The sequence below is a fragment of the Pelodiscus sinensis genome, chromosome 5 (genome assembly GCF_049634645.1).
Source record: "Pelodiscus sinensis isolate JC-2024 chromosome 5, ASM4963464v1, whole genome shotgun sequence".
In the NCBI taxonomy this organism is placed as follows: Eukaryota; Metazoa; Chordata; order Testudines; family Trionychidae; genus Pelodiscus; species Pelodiscus sinensis.
In genome coordinates, this window is record NC_134715.1 from 87888550 (window position 1) to 87906236 (window position 17687).

Sequence of the window (17687 nt, forward strand, 5' to 3'; positions counted from 1 at the left end):
TCTTAAAAATTCCACTTTGTTTTAATTTAGTGATTCCTGTGATGGGTATTCTAGACGTAGTGTTTTCTATATAAACTGTATTCAGACTATCATTCTTCTGTATGTAGTGAGTAGCCAGGTTTGTTTTGTTTTGTTTTTCCTAGAACTCTTTTGGTGGTGTCTTCTGTTATGGACCTTTGATTTTATGTTCTAATGTTTTGTTTTTTCTCTTAATTGCAGTTTCATTTTTAATGTCTGTGGCAATTGATGTATTAATCTGTGACTCTGCTTGTATACATTCTTTTATGCTAGCTCCTTTTTTATGTGATAGGTTATAACCTAAAGTATAGTTAGTTGTTTTAGTTCCCCAATTACCTAAATTTAAAAATGTAATCCAATATTAATTGTATAAGCAAAAACAAACAGACCATCCATTCCTAAACCCTCCATATTTATTATTTTAAACTTCCTCGTTTTGTCTTTGGTTTTAATTTTGCTTTCCCATTGCAGGCAGGTCTCTAGTTTGCTCTGGTGGTGATATAAAACCACTTTCCATGCAGAAAAGAATGGAATGAATTGCTGAAAGTTAAAAGACTTTCTGCTTCTGCTTCCTCTCTTCTTAGCCCTGTTCTCAGCATTCTCTTTCTGGTAGATTTGTACTGGGAAATGGTGAGGCCACATTTTTTTGGTTCCTAATCCATTTTTAGATGTGACCCTCCACTCTCTTCAACTGTTTTTCCTGTTGTCTCCACTCATCAGCTTCCTTGAAGCTATTGATTTCTTGAGGTGCTGGCAATAGTAGTGAGGTTCATTATATTAAAGTTTTTATAGTGTTCCAGCAGCAAGAGGCTAAACTAGCACACTTGCTTTGAAGAATCTCTTTTGATGGGTCTGGGACGTCCACAGCAGAATGACTAGTAACTACTCGAAGTCAGGAGGTGGAAATGAAATCTAAGAAGAAAATTAATTAATTTAAAAATGATTTAATATTTTAATTTCATAAGTGTTTACTTCTAGGTATTTGGGAAAATGATCATGTTTCAGACAGCACAGAAAGCTTCAATTTCCACATGATATGGTGAAGAGAGAGAGTAATTTGGCAATGATAGCCTTAGATTTCTGTTCCACGTATCCCAGGCCACAATCATGTAACGAATCTGCCAGCCAGAGCACAATTCAAGTTCACTGTTGAGGTTATCTTCTGCCTTCCATCTTCAAATTCTAGTTCTTTCATAGTGCCACTGACACACAGTTTGATGTTGAACATCTTTCAGTGTTTAGTTTCTCATTGGAATTACAGTGGGCACACTTAAAATTCTGGTTTTAAAGATTACTGGCTCTATTGAAAGATGCTATATGTAGAGAGATTCTGAAGCTTAATTTTAGAACTGGAGTGGACTTTGAGTGAGGTCAGTATATATTGCATCTCCATAGGATTATCATGAGCTTAAAAGCACTCATACTTTGCGCCTTCATTAGAGATTCTCAATAGAAGTCCATACTGAAAACATTTAGTCTGTAGTTAGTTGTCTGTTTTCCAACCAGTCAGTGGCTATATTTTAAGAAAGCAAGCTTGTTAACGTTTTTTATGTATAAAAGCAAGTATATAACATTAATTGAACTTTGTATTGTGTTAATTAAGACTATTTGTCAAAGATGTATAGAGAAACCAAAGTTCTCTGGTGCCATGTGTTGTTTTTTAACTTTTTAGGTGAGTCCATTACCATGTCACTCTGCTGGCCCCTACTCGTGTAAAAGATTTTGTGGACGACTGCTTGATTGTCAGAATCACACCTGCATGAAAGAATGTCATAAGTTTACTAAAGTAAATGGAAATGCTGAGAGGCAAAAGGTAAATTTTACAGGTTGTATTTTTATTGTGTATGTTCTTGGCTTGAGAGCACAAGATTTGCCATCAGAAAACAGTTTTTTTTCTAGGTCTGTCGGTGACTGACTTGGTGACCTTCAGTGAGTCACTTAACTTTTCTGTGTTTCCATTTCCGCATCTTTAAAATTGGAATAATGTTAATTAGCTATTTTGTAAAAGTGAAGTAGTATTATCCATGTTGTAAAATTTAAAGCAAAGTAGTTGTAGAGTGGGGGTAGAGGGGGTACCTTCCACACTCACTTTCGTATTATTATAAACTTTGTTCAGAGTCAAATATGACAGCCCCTTCTGGGTTGTATGGCCTGTTCATGTATAGGAGGAATCCAGGTTAATCTTGGTTGAGAGAGAAGGAGATTGTGAGAGGGGTTCATGAACACCAGAATAGTCTGTTAGGGAGAAATTGCTAAACAGTCAGACTTGAAGTACAGGAGGCCAGCAGGCCCTTATCAGTAGAGCAGTTTTTCATCATCACTAGGCATCATCACTAGGGAATATGTCAGAACTATGCAGTTGAGATTTCATAAAGTTCTGAGGCTGCATGTTAAGATCTATCAAGAGAATACCATTTTAACAAATTTCTGCACTGTTTTGGTACATAAACCATGCATTTAGAAAATAGTAGTTGCTGGAATTCAGTGAAACAAAAATGAGAAGATTGAGCAGAGATAAAGAACTGCCATAGTTTTGAGTTGACGAGGTGGGTAAGGTAATATATTGGACCTAATTCTGTAGTTAAGAGAGATGAGGTTTCAAGCTTACACAGAACTTGTCTTCTGGTCTGGGAAAAGTACTCGGTGTCACAGTTAAATACAAGGTGGAATAGATTGCTAAGCATAAGTAGACAACACCTAAGGTCCTTTCAGGGTGAATAAGATCCATTAATATTCCTGTAGGAGTAAGACAAAAAGGGCAGGGTTTGATCAGCCTGATCAGATGTAGCAGAACTGGAAACAACTTATTGTAGCCAGTAAAGGCAACTAAGATCACTGTATCGGTGTCTGTCCTAATGTCAGGGTCTGTACCCAGTGGGGATGTTAATGTGTATTTGACTATATGATTAACTGATAAGCTGAGATTTATCTCAACTACACACATTTCTCCCTTCTTGCTGCCTCGGTTACAGAGGCAACAAGATGAGGGGAGCAGGAGCCAGTGGTAGTTGGGGCGCCAACTTAAAAGCTGGTTCCCCATTACCACTAGCTCCGTGGTGCTCCCACACGCACTGCTGTCTCTATCAGAGGCAGTGGGGTGGGGAGGGCAGGGGAGGCTGCTGCGAAGCAGCTTCTGTCCACGGCAGGCCTGAGCACCCTCGGGACAGAAGCTGCTTCACATCCCACAGAGCAGCCTCTGTCCATGGCAAGCATGGGACCGCCACGGGCTGGGGCTGATGCCTCTGTATTAGAGGCAGCAGCGTGGGGTGGCAAGCATCCAGTTTGTGTGGGGAGCTGGATTTTAAACTGGCTCCCTTCACGGAGCAGCAGCATGGAGTGTCAGGGGGTCCCTGAGAGTGGGGCTGGGAGCACACTTGCTTCCAACCCTGTCCTCTGGGGACTATCAAATAGTCATGTAACTACAAAGATTTCATGCAGTTTCACGACTGCTCAGTTACCCAATATGTAACATCCCTAGTACTCAGGTTTGTGAGGTATCCTGCTACAACCTACTCTTAGCACATGGAAGTCTTGTTTGTGTACGCTGAGGGTCAGCTCCCTTACTTCACTGGCCATAGGCAGCACAAGTACTTACTCCCCCCGCCGCCCCCCTCCCTCTCCCCGCAGCTTGTACAGGCTCTGTTGTCTTTCTGAAGGTTAGTGATGGACACGCTTCAGTTTTGAGCTCTCCAAGGCTATGTCTAGACTGCAAGCGGAACTTTCGAAAAAGCAAGCCGCTTTTTCGAAAGAAAGCACCCAGTGAGTCTGGATGCTCTCTTTCTAAAAAGCCTGTTTGCTTTCAAGAATGCCTTCTTTCGAAAGAGCACTTTCGAAAGAAGGCGTTCTTCCTCGTGGAATTAGGTTTACTACCGTCGAAAGAAAAGCCGCATTCTTTCGATTTAATTTCGAAAGAACGCGGCTGCAGTCTAGACGCAGGTGAAGTTTTTTCGAAAAAAGGCTACTTTTTTCGAAAAAACCCCTGAGTCTGGACACAGCCCAAGTGTGTGACTGGAGTGTCTAATCCCTGTTCCAATGGACATTTTGGAGCAATCACAGATTTGTTGCTTCCAAAAAAGCAGTACTCCCCAGCTTATCAGTTACCACTCTGTTTAACTTGCAGCAGTTCAATGAGTTTATAGTGAAAACAAGTACAAGCTGATTTAGCAATGGGGAAGAGATCCAAATTGCAGCAAATAGAAATACTGAAAATAAATGGTTACGTATAAAATAAAAACATAACATTCATTCTAAAACCTAGACTTATGTAACTAAGTTCTTCCAGGATTTTATAGACAGGTTTAGTTGTAATCTTCTATTCATTGGACAAGTCATGATGTTCACTTCCCTCTGGAGTGGAAAAGCTTCAGCGTGATTTGCCACACCCCTCCAGCAATATCCTGAAAAGCATTGCTTTTTTTCTTAAACAGGTAGCCCTTATTGCTTTTTCCTCTGTGCCTCTTTTTTGCTGACTTCATAGTCTCTTCATTGGCATTTGCCTTAGATTGCGTATAGGCCTCTGTTGTGAAATAGACAATACATTTTGAACCAGATAGAACAGAGAGGAGCATCTCTTCCTTCCTACTAGAAAGCAGCATGTTTATCGTCTTCTGGTGACATGCCTTAATTCCTGTGCTTTAGGAGCATAATTTTCAGTACAGATGCATAATTCCTTAGACATTATCTGTTCATACATTTTGCCATGATTGATGCTGGTGGGCTCTTGATAAATGCCACCTGTAGTGAATTATTATGCATATATCTGATGCAGGGGATCCCTTTAAACTCTATATTCCCTTTGCCTTCTTCCAACTGGCACTAAGGATGTTAAAAATGATTATTACTGTAATCATGTAGCAGTTAAAAATGTTAGTGGTGCAGCCAGTGCACTGCCAGCTGCTGGTCCCTCTCCCAGGAAACTGGCTGCCCACCCTGCACTACAGACTCTCATACAGTTTTCAGCGGTTGCACATTTACAAAGAAAAACGCCTTTTTAACATACTTAGTAATGATAAAGATATGCAGAAAGTAGTGCAAGTATAAAAGGAGGAGCAATGCAGTTAATGGAATCTTAGTTTTGTGGGATACCTGTAAGATTTTAATAAATAATTCTTTCTTATTTGGATCTTATTTCTTATAAAAATTATTATAAAGGTTATTTATTCTATTCCTTCAATTATCATCTATTCTAGGTCTAGCTCAGTGTTTTGCAGAGTGGGCTGCAGCCTGCTTTGGGAAAGCCTTTAGCAGGCCTATGCCACTTTGTTTCCCCAAAGGGTCCATATCCATGGAGTCTTGCGGCTTTCATTGGCTCCAATTCACTGTTTCCAGCCAATGGGTACCGCAGGAAGCAGGTCTGCTAGCAACTTTCCCAAAGCAGGCCTATGGCCCACTCTGGTCTAGCTTAACTATACATACTTTGTGCCTTTCTGTAAAATTATAATCTTTGCAAGTGGAACACTCCAACAGTACATGCCTCTTGGAATGAGGACAAATTGTTTACATGTAATTATATGTTCCTATCTAGACAAACATATATTTGTATAAAATTGGTTATGTTGCATCTGCAAATTTGCCAACACAATTTAAACCCCAGTGTATGCTACGTTTAAACTAATTGTGTGGTTTGCAACAGTATAACTAAATTGGTCTAAAATAACATGGTTCAATTAACAGTGAAATTTAGTGTGTAGATCAGGCCTATGTCGTACTTGCCCAATTCAAAATTGAGCTGATGCTGGGAAACTTTTTACTCACTATCAGCTTTATTTTGAGTTCAGGCCCCTCCCTGAAACCTGCTTGCTATAGGATAGGAAAGACATCTGGGAAATAGTTTGGAATGTTATCTGGATGCCATGTTGAATGCCGTCTGAATAAGCCTATCTGGAAGATATTGGCTTCAAAGAACTGTAAAAGTAAATAAGTTACCTGTTTCTGTCAGTCAATGCTATTATAAAATTCTGAAGATTAAAAATAAATGCACTATTTCCAAAGTTTCACAAATGTTTTAAAGTCATCAGAAGACACATAGTGGCGCATTTAATATATGAATGAAACTAAAACAGTGTCTTGCTTAATGTGCACATCTCTAACCACTGTTCAGTAATGAGATTTATCTTAATCACTGTAGGAAATAGTGTATGTTTCTTTGACTCTCTGCTAATGTAGAGTAGAATTTGCTACAGGAATAAATTTAAACTTCATTACAATATAGAAAAAAGATATTTAACTATTTAAGGATTACTCTCCATGCAATGGGTTTATCTTTTTGTCCTAGTTCTGAAATACATACTTCATCATTAATTTTTTCAGGCTGCTATTTAATAGTCAAGTTTACACCCCATTGCTGCATATACTGCTGTTTGAGGGGGAAAATGCAAAGAGCACAAAATATAAGTAATCCATATGTCAAGTTTTCTTTGAATAGTTTTTTAAATGAAGAGTTGGACTTTAGGACTTTTTCTCTGCTTCTTGACAGATACAAAACTATAGCCTGGTTAGTTTTATTTCTCATCTCTGAACATTGATACCTTCCTGCGTCAAGTTAGTTTGTTCAGCACTTTGCAGGTGAAAAGCACTGTACAAAAATCTGTTCTGTCATTAACCTACTATCAGAGAGAGTACTCTACGCTGAGGTGCTATTTTGGGATACTTACTTCCAGTATCCCGAAATAGCTATTCCATGTTGACAGCGTGCCCATTATTTCAAAATATCTTTCAAAATAATGGGCATGTTATTCCGAGTAAGGGATGTTTTGGAATACAGGCAGTCCCCGGGTTACATGGATCCGACTTACATCGGATCCCTACTTACAAACGGGGTGAGGCAACCCCGCACTACTGCTTCCCCCCAACAGACCAGGGAGACACGGAGCGGCTTTTCTCAGAAGACACCTCAGCTTGAGAATAAAGGGCTGAGGGAAGTGAGGTGTGGGAGAATAAAACTGAGCTCTGGAGAAATGTTTGGCTAGAGTTTCCCCTACAATATGTACCAGTTCTGACTTGCATACAAATTCAACTTAAGAACATACCTACAGTCCCTATCTTGTACGTAACCCGGGGACTGCCTGTAGTGGTTTATTTTGAAATTTGGCGCTTTGTAGACCGTGCCATATTATAAAATAAACTATTTCAAAATACACTCAAAATAAGATATGCAAATTGCATATCTCAAATTGCGTAGCTTATTTTGAGCTAAGGGTGCAGTGTAGACACACCCTAAAGGTGCCTAACAACTTCCCTTAACCTACTTTCAGAAAATTAAGAGTATAACTAAAAAGTTCACTTCTTGGAGTGACACTTGCCACTTGTCCCTACACAGAGATGCCTACATCTTTTAAATGTTAATGAAAACACCTTCAGCCATGTTGTGTGAGCAGGATGAGAGGGGACTGGAGAGAAATGGTATTTCCCTTATTAAATGAATAAAATAAATCCTTATTTTGAACAGCCCTGCATACAAAACGTCATGAAGTTGAAACGTGGCTTGGAGATAGTCCTCCTGGAGGTGCAATACACAACTTAATTCTTCAGGAAATTCTTTAATTTGGCTGACGTATGAACTTTTGAGCACTAGGATGTGATAATGTGTAGAAATTTTTTGCTTTGTTCATTAAGGCCCCCAACTATGCAGTCAGATTTACTCATCTGTCTGGTTCTCATTACAGAATCAATGGCTTAAATGAGCACCTAAGGAACGATGAACTCTGTATGTGATCTGCCTTGTTGACTAGAGCTGAGGGGGGGAAAAAACAGGGTTCCTGGGTACTTTGTAATGTGTACATATTGGAGGCAGTATTCAGCTGCTCTCAAACATGAGAATTTAAATAAGTAGTCTTTGGACCACTGTGAAACTTGTATTAGTGTAAGTGTAGTTTGTAGCTGTTGGAGTAAAAATATTGTACAGTGAACCCTCGTTTATCGCGGTAGATAGGTTCCAAACCCGACCGCGATAGATGAAAATCCGCGAAGTAGAAGTAGGATCCTCAAAGCCTCGGGGGAAGCCGGCGGGGGGGCATCCCAGGCGCGCCTGGGCTGCTCCCCCGCCGGAGCCCCTCCGCGGCTTTCAAAGCCTCCGGGGAAGCCGGCGGGGGGGCATCCCAGGCGCGCCTGGGCTGCTCCCCCGCCGGAGCCCCTCCGCGGCTTTCAAAGCCTGCGGGGAAGCCGGCGGGGGGGCATCCCAGGCGCGCCTGGGCTGCTCCCCCGCCGGAGCCCCTCCGCGGCTTTCAAAGCCTCGGGGGAAGCCGGCGGGGGGGCATCCCAGGCGCGCCTGGGCTGCTCCCCCGCCGGAGCCCCTCCGCGGCTTTCAAAGCCTCGGGAGAAGCCGGCGGGGGGGCATCCCAGGCGCGCCTGGGCTGCTCCCCCGCCGGAGCCCCTCCGCGGCTTTCAAAGCCTCCGGGGAAGCCGGCGGGGGGGCATCCCAGGCGCGCCTGGGCTGCTCCCCCGCCGGAGCCCCTCCGCGGCTTTCAAAGCCTCGGGGGAAGCCGGCGGGGGGGCATCCCAGGCGCGCCTGGGCTGCTCCCCCGCCGGAGCCCCTCCGCGGCTTTCAAAGCCTCGGGAGAAGCCGGCGGGGGGGCATCCCAGGCGCGCCTGGGCTGCTCCCCCGCCGGAGCCCCTCCGCGGCTTTCAAAGCCTCCGGGGAAGCCGGCGGGGGGGCATCCCAGGCGCGCCTGGGCTGCTCCCCCGCCGGAGCCCCTCCGCGGCTTTCAAAGCCTCGGGGGAAGCCGGCGGGGGGGCATCCCAGGCGCGCCTGGGCTGCTCCCCCGCCGGAGCCCCTCCGCGGCTTTCAAAGCCTCGGGAGAAGCCGGCGGGGGGGCATCCCAGGCGCGCCTGGGCTGCTCCCCCGCCGGAGCCCCTCCGCGGCTTTCAAAGCCTCCGGGGAAGCCGGCGGGGGGGCATCCCAGGCGCGCCTGGGCTGCTCCCCCGCCGGAGCCCCTCCGCGGCTTTCAAAGCCTCGGGAGAAGCCGGCGGGGGGGCATCCCAGGCGCGCCTGGGCTGCTCCCCCGCCGGAGCCCCTCCGCGGCTTTCAAAGCCTCCGGGGAAGCCGGCGGGGGGGCATCCCAGGCGCGCCTGGGCTGCTCCCCCGCCGGAGCCCCTCCGCGGCTTTCAAAGCCTCCGGGGAAGCCGGCGGGGGGGCATCCCAGGCGCGCCTGGGCTGCTCCCCCGCCGGAGCCCCTCCGCGGCTTTCAAAGCCTCCGGGGAAGCCGGCGGGGGGGCATCCCAGGCGCGCCTGGGCTGCTCCCCCGCCGGAGCCCCTCCGCGGCTTTCAAAGCCTCCGGGGAAGCCGGCGGGGGGGCATCCCAGGCGCGCCTGGGCTGCTCCCCCGCCGGAGCCCCTCCGCGGCTTCCCAAGGAGGCTTTGAAAGCCGCGGAGGGGCTCCGGCGGGGGAGCAGCCCAGGCGCGCCTGGGATGCCCCCCCGCCGGCTTCCCCCGAGGCTTTGAAAGCCGCGGAGGGGCTCCGGCGGGGGAGCAGCCCAGGCGCGCCTGGGATGCCCCCCCGCCGGCTTCCCCGGAGGCTTTGAAAGCCGCGGAGGGGCTCCGGCGGGGGAGCAGCCCAGGCGCGCCTGGGATGCCCCCCCGCCGGCTTCCCCGGAGGCTTTGAAAGCCGCGGAGGGGCTCCGGCGGGGGAGCAGCCCAGGCGCGCCTGGGATGCCCCCCCGCCGGCTTCCCCGGAGGCTTTTTAAAGTTTTGGTAACCGCTACTTCGCGGTTCGACCATCGCGGATTCACGTATATACATAATGTAATGAAAAAAGTCCGCGAAGTCGTGAATCCGCGATAGTCGAACCGCGAAGTAGCGAGGGTTCACTGTATATCAGAAGTAGTATTTTATATGATTATAGTGTCATGATGAATATGCACTGGAGGCGCATAGTTAGTCTTGAGTATTCTGTCTTGACTTTGGCATTTTCTGACTAACTACTTTTTAACCCTACAAACTTAATAATAGTAGTCCCGAATGGCAGTTTTTCAAAGTAATACCCTTAAATGGCCCTCTTTGTCTGGGAGAGAAAGTAGGATCCTCTTTGTTTGACCCCCAGCTGCAGGCATTACTTTCATTCTGTTAAAAGCATCTTTTAATGTTTTGTTTGACAGTTCACTGAAGATTAAAGCTCACTTTTCACATGTATTTTTTTTCTAAATGTTAAAAGTTCATTTTAAAATTATATTCCATTAGCAAGTCTCCACTGATAACTTTTCCTGTATTATTTTTTTTTAGGCTAGTCCAGAATGTTCTCAATGTGAGGAGGTGTGTACCAAGCCACGACCACGAGGCTGCCCTCACTTGTGCATTTTGCCCTGTCACCCTGGCCAATGTCCACCGTGTGTCCAAATGCTTAAAATGAAGTGTCACTGCAAACTCACAAACCTGTATATTGAGTGCATGTAAGTAGAAAAAGGATGTTTGAATTCAGATCTTAAAGAAATATGAATACTTGGAGGAGACATTTTAAAAGAGATCTCTTGGTTGGGTCTTTTCATTTGAAAATTACACAATTGATGATGGCTCAAAAAAGCACTAAAAATCACCATCTGCTTTTCTATGCACTCAGATCTGATTCATTATTGGCAGTTAAAACATTAAGATTCTACAACAGTGTTAAGAGAATAATTAGTTTCTGTATGTAGTTGATTTTTTTGGTAATATATGCCAGAAATGGACTTTATTCTCTTATAAAGTGTTATAATGAAGGCTGTACACAAACGTACTAGATTCTATAAAGATCTTTTCAATTGAAACTCTGTAATTCATAGATTATAGTCAGAAGGGGGACCACTGTTACAATCTAAATTGACTTCCTGTATAATACACATTATAGAACTTTCTCAAATTACTGTTTAAACTAGAGCTTATATTTTAGGTAAATATTCAGTACTGATTTTAAAAATTGTAGTTCTGGAGATTTCATCACATCCTTGGTAGATTGTTCGAGTTTTGGATTACCTCATTGTTAAAAATGTGTACCATATTTGCCTAGTCTGAATTTGTTTAGCTTCAACTTCCAGCCACTGGATCTTGTTACAGCCTTATATTGAAACATCATTTTGAGGGAATTTATCTATGATGACACTTAAGTCCTTCAATCTTCTATCCTGAAGGGGTATAATCTGTGTTCTTGGTTCCCAAGATATATTAACTTACATTTGGCTATATTAAAACACATTTGTGGATTGTGATCATATAATCAAGTCACTCAGATCACTCTAATGCAGTGTTTCTCAACCTTTTTTAAATAAAGTACCCCCTTAAAAAAAAAAAAAAAAAAAGTACCTCCCCCCAGTACCTATAGTTTTCAGACACATTTTTTTCTACCATTGCAACACATTTATTTAAACAACTTAATCGTAGCCAAGTGGCTGATGAAATTTTTGGGTGTAAAAAGTACAAAAATAATAAAGCACTGTAAAAACTTAAAGCAAAAATTCAGTTTTCTCCAAATTTCAGTTGTGTTGATGTGCCCCCCAGACTTCTCTTGAGTACCCCTGGGCGTACTTATACCACTGGTTGAGAGAAACTGCTCTAACGGACACAAAGATTGGTCATCTCTTCAAATATTAGCAAAGATTTTTGTGTCCTCTAGATAGAGTAAAATATTATAGTGTTTTACTGAGACTCGATCCCTGGTAGACCCTACTGATAAAGTTGTTAATCCATCTAATGCATGTCCAGTTAATATCTGTAGTGCAATTATTTCTCAGAACGTGATGTGATACTAAGCCAAATGCCTTGGAGAAATCCATATCCCTTTATCAACATAGGTGCCTGTATCAACCACACCTATTGCCTAGGGAGGTTTACAAAAAAAATTATCCAAAAAATATCTTTTATGAAATCATGCTAACTGATACTAATTTATTTGGGGATTTTATTAGAGACTAAAAATATAAGCATTACATTATGTTATGTGGTATCAGTGCCTGGCTAACCATCAGTAGTGCTTTAAGTTATCGTTTTTTGCCTTTTTTAAATATTGGAACTACATTGGCAGTCTTCCGTTCCTTTGGAATTACCCCCATTTGCCAAGGTTTGTTAAATTTACTAGTGGTTCAGAGTTTCTCCAAGAGTTGGATGGATATATTTTCCTGCTTCATTCCAACTATAGAGCAAAAATATCTATTAGACATTTCTGCCTTTTCTCTGTCATTTATTGTTCCACCATCTGTATCTAGTGATATACCTAGACCTTGCCAGGGACTGTTCTGGTTCTTAATATGTTTAAAAATATTTAGCCTTTTTGGCCGTTGATGTTTCGTTGATTGCTTTAATTTCATGTGTATCATTGTTTCCACGTACCTTTTTAACTAGGGTGGATTTTTTCATATCTGCAGAACCATGATGCTTTGCTGATCTAGTAGAATGTCTTTGAAGAATTCTCTATTTTTATGAGCATGTTACTCTTTCAAATTTAAATGCTTCCAATCAGCAGCATCAACAATTGTATTAAGCTTTGACAGTGAAGAATCTGACTGCATTATTAAATTGCCAACATAAAGAGAGTAGTTATCTGACTTGGCACAAGGTTTTTATTTGGGACAGTTACTCTTGTGTATAGTATGCAGCCAACTGAAACTATTTCTCTCTGCTGAGCAAAAATATGTAATTAAATGTGTTCATAATTGTGTTTGATTGAATTAGTTCTAATTTGGCCTTTTGTTAAACATTTTCAATAGAAAAATAACTTGTGCTGACTTAAAAGAAAAGGATCTTCTCAGTTCCTGCAAAAATCAGTGTCCAAAAGAGGTAAGCTTTATTGGTAAATTAGTGCTTTCTTTTCTTCTGCTTTGGTATTCGCAGGGAGCAATTCATTCTTTTGTTTTCTGTCCACTTTCTCTTAAGTCATCAGATCATTACTCTAAAGTGGTTGTCGACAACCTTTTCAAACCAGAGCCAAACTACATCAAAATTCAGAACAAGTGGTCAACAAAGAGCCATATAAGAATGCCCATTTGCATGACTGAAAATATATAACTTACTATTATTGATAATTGACATAATGATTAATAATAGCACAAATGAAACAGTGTATTCACAGACTTTAATGGGACTTCTACTGCTGCATCTTTTCATGCAGTTCTTTGAAGTGTACATCAAAACTGGTCAAATCCAGCTTCATACATGCATTCAGGCTGTCTTCTGTCTATCTTATGGCAGGGGGTTTGGAGATGTGGGGGTTCAGGAGTCTGGGTTGGGATGTATGAGGGGCTCAGGGCAGGGAGTTTGAGTGTTCGATGGGCTCAGGATACTGGGTTGGGGCATGTGGAACTACAAGAGTCTGGGGATGTGGGAGTATGAAGGGCTCAGGTGTATGATGGGCTGAGGGTTGGTGTGTGTTGGGAGGGTGCAGGAGTGTTTATGACACTGCAGCCAGATGGAGGCTGGGGCCCAATTGGGATTTGTTGGCCAGACTTGATTTTTAAATAAAGTAAAATATTATGTTGTTACAGTTCAATTCCCCAAGTTGGCACTTCAAGTGTAGATATGGGGGCTGGCTAGCAGAATGAACTCTGTTAGAACCTGCCTTTGTAACTCTCAGACACAAACTTGTCCAGTCTCATTTTCCCTGAGACCCCAAAGAAAGAAGACCGGTTGCTACCACCACCAAATGTAACTAGAAATATAAAATAAACCCATTTACGGGGAAGAGATTACTTGAAATCCTCTCCCTGAAGCAAAGTTTTCCTCCCTCCACCCACCCCAACCTCCATTTTGCTTGGAATTGGGAAAACCAACAGATAATCTGCAGAGAACAGCGGGGCTCTGCTTTTTCCGGGTAACTTAGGCACGTAGGTTTAAGGACACCAAAATCAACCAATACCAGTTAACTAAAATAAAAAGAAAACACTTGTTTTAATTTTTTTTTAAAGTCTACTGTTGCAAGCATACTGTATGACTGGGTGTTAGAAGCCATGGGTTGAAAGAGACTCGGAGAATCCCTGGGCTGTAATCCTTAGTTACAAAAGAGAAAAACAATTAACCTGCTCAGACATGATTCCAAACCTGGAAAACAATAAAAACCTGATGACAATCTAAACTTTCCCCTACTTACACATTTCAAGGGGTGTGTTCCTGGGAGAGAGTTTCTCATGCTACTGTGGGGAAAAGATTTCAACATTGTCTTTATGGCAGGTGTGAGGAACTTTTTTTGAGTTGGCCCACTGAGTTTTGATGAAGGAGGCAGTTGTGATATAAGGCACAGGATTGACATGCAGGGATTTGGATTGTGATCTGGGGCAGCGGATTGGGGTGCAGGATGTGGAAGGGGGTATGGGCTCAGAAGGGGGGACAGAGGGTTTGGATTATGTAGGCTGGGGACAGGACTCTGTTTGGGAGACTTAACAGTGAGATTCCAGAACAGCAGCCCAGAACATTTCTCTTGCAGGAGCCTGCCCTTCCCTTAACCCCTTAAGCTGCATAGGCTGCGTGGCCATATGTTATGTGAATAAGAAACGGAGGGGTTTGGTGCTTTGCATGCTGCCTGTTCTTGAAACAAGCAGCTTCCATTGGCCAGAAACCAGCCAGTGGGATTGTTCTAGGGATGGGAGTAGCCGTAAAGCACCACTTCCCCCTCCTCTCCATGCTCAAACTTTGTGGAGCACAGGTGGCCCCACAGGTGCTTTTCTGAGTAGGTGCAGGGGTGGGGCAAACAGGGGAGTCTGCCTGGGGGCTCCCTGCTGCATCTATGGGCTGGATTTTGCCCAGGCCTGCTGTAGCACCAGCATGGGCTCCCTGCTTTGCGGGGAGCAAAGGGGAGCTGGGCTCCAGCTTCAAAAGAGCCATATCTGGCTGCCTAATGAGCTATATTTGGCTCACAAGCTGTAAGTTGCCAACCCCTGCTCAATACCTTAGACTCCATTAGCTGTGACTAGTACCAAATTAACTGGAGGGGCAACAAGTAACAATTTTGTCCTTCCCTTCCCAATTGCAGATGGGATTATCAAGTTGAGAAATAGGGGTGCTGAAGTCAGGGAGATTAGAGAAGCTCTTCTCAGCAGATAGGAGGGGGAGATTGGGTAATTAGGGACAACCTTTCCCAATCTTTTCCCTACTTCTCAAGAGTGAAAAACTGGGAGAGAGAACAATATGTATCCCTCTGCCATTTCTTTACTGTTCTCTCCTAACCTCAGGCTGTCCTTTTTCCATTCTACCTGTGCCCCACAAACTCCCCTTGTCTCCTACATACACCCACCAGTTCATTCTTCATTCATCAGTTCATGCCATTTCCTTTCACACAGCCCTGACAGTTTAAACTCCCAAGTTCCCTCAGCTCTTGTGATGCCAGCCTACTAAGAAACACAGAACTTATTTAACCCCAGACTGAGAATCCTCCTTTTCCTTTTTGTGCCTAACATTTCCATAGCTCTGAATCCTCCCATCCAAAATTTTAGGCTCACAAAAAACACATACACAGCCTTCCAAGCTCACAGTTCTTTTTCTTTTTCCTTCCTTCCCTCTGCTGCTTTCAGTCTGCGTTTGTTCCTTTTAGTGGCTCTTCCCTCTTCAGCCTTCCCATTTATCTTGAGCAAGTAAATAAGTAGCTTTATCTCAATTTCCTTCAGATAAGTATCTGATGGAAGTATTTTTTTTGATACAAGAGGAGCATTCTGAAACTCAGTTATATTCCTTGCATCTACCTCCTTAACTCAATCCTTTCATATTCCTCTTCGGTAATCTAAGAGTCCTTTGCTCAAATCTCCTTCTCCTATCTGCTAATGTACCTGTGTCTCTACAACAGTTACTGAATATTCCTTTGGCTCAGCTCCACCTCTTTTGAAACCTCCTTCATATCTTACTTCAACTAGTGTAACTCACTTCTTTCTTTAGTGACCCATTGATACAGAAAGAAAAGCAAGACTACATAACTTGCAAGCTCCAAAATTCTAGTGAGTGTCCCACAAATTTTAGGATCCAGTGTAAAATTGCTCTTTATTTAAAAAAAAAAAAAAAGTTATTGGATTGTCCTAGTCTAACTCATTGGAACTGGAGCAGGCCACCAATCTGCAAAGTTCATTGAAAAGCTGCCATTAAAGCCTTAAAGGAAATATATAAAACAGGTGCAAAGTATGAAAGGACAAGCTCAGAACATATTTACTATTTGTGGTCTGAAAAGACTGAGTAAACTGTGGCCCCTGGTGGCAAGGATTAAGTGACTTGGTCAAAGATTAGGGGAGATTGCTAGGACTGCATACTGTGTGAGATTTTGAAAGAAGGTCTGTCAAATCGGGTTCTTTTCCCCCCAACAACCTAGTTGAAAATACTCTATTCATATATGGAATAAGGACCTAGACAAGCATGAAGGCCACTAGAGGAATTTTAGGTAAATTTGAAAATCGGAGAGACACAATATAAAGCAATTCCATCAAGAGAAATCTTTCAGAGACCAAAAATGTTAATAGGCAGTCTCAGGTCAGAATGTTGATGTGGATAGTGGAAGTTGAATGGTTTAAATTTTCAAAAAAAGCCAATGGAAAATGGAAAGACCGATTGAACATTAGTATGAGAGTTTCAGGTATGAAACTAAAATCAGCTTTAACAATGGTGCTGCAAATAATGCCTCCATAATGTGTAATTAATACTATTGTGCCATGAGTTCACATACTGTTGTGGCAGCACTGATTAACTCTGAGTCTCTGTTAAACTGATTTTGTTTTCCTTTGCCAAATGTATTTTTCCTTTTTATTGTGAGAGGAAATCTTCATATAAGTGCCAGTGACTGTCTGTGTGTTAGTATGAAGAAGCTTAGTGACCTTGTTGCTGCTTATTGTAAATTGCTTTATTTAAAAAAAAAAAAAACTTCCACCAGAGTCCAGAGTTACAGAACTTTACTACTTTAAAGGGTAATATCTGTTTTATGTCTTAAGTCGTAGTTTTTAGGCATACTACTTTTTTTTACTTCAGAATTGATGCAATTTAAGGTAATACAATATTATGCAGTATTTGAAATGTTAAGTCTGATATTACTTTTGGGAATTGTGAAAGACCCTTAATTACATGGCTTAAAGGATATAGCAATAACTGTAAAAATTTTGCCAAGTTTCATAGTTGTGTTTTGGCTACAGTTGTACAAACTATTCTGAGGACTTCCATAGTCTGGTACAAGTAGCACTCTTTTAGATATCTTTTTTGCTTTAGGGAACCACAAAGGCTTTGAATTGTCACAGATGTTAGTAAAGTTAAAACATTTTTTAAGTGTTTTTTTTTTTTTAATTTGGCAGCAAGAACCAGATGTCCTTAAGAAGGAAATTATAATTTTACCATTAGTTATGAGTACTTAGATTATTATTTATAACAGATTTCTAAATGTTTAGGACAATTCTAAAAGAGAGGTGTTCTGATATACAGTACTGAAAAGTTTCTATGTTTGTTTGAACATATCACTCATACTCTTGTGTTCATGCTGATCAGAATTTACTATTACAAAGGAGCTTGGTTTACAGTTTACCAGTAACACATGACTAGTGAGTAGGTATAGTTTATTCTAATGTGCCAGCACTATAAAGGTGAAAGTCATACCTGAAAGTAGAGATGATACTAAAAAAACAAGTAATAATTCTAACTTTTACCTATCGCTGTACAGTTTCTCCTTCTACAATTTAATTACCTGAGCCTTTACATAAAATATTGACAATTTAGGTAATTTGTGCAATTTTTTTTAAAGTGAATGAAGTACTTGT

General features: G+C 42.5%; 1 protein-coding gene across 1 annotated transcript in view; it reads left to right on the forward strand.

The window, feature by feature from the left end:
• The window catches only part of NFXL1 (nuclear transcription factor, X-box binding like 1), a 104442-nt gene that overhangs the window by 68687 nt on the left and 18068 nt on the right, over positions 1-17687 (forward strand). The window contains exons 16-18 of the mRNA XM_075930466.1: positions 1691-1831; positions 10234-10400; positions 12687-12756. Of these exons, the coding sequence (XP_075786581.1) occupies positions 1691-1831; positions 10234-10400; positions 12687-12756 (378 nt within the window). The remainder of the gene's footprint in view (positions 1-1690; positions 1832-10233; positions 10401-12686; positions 12757-17687) is intronic.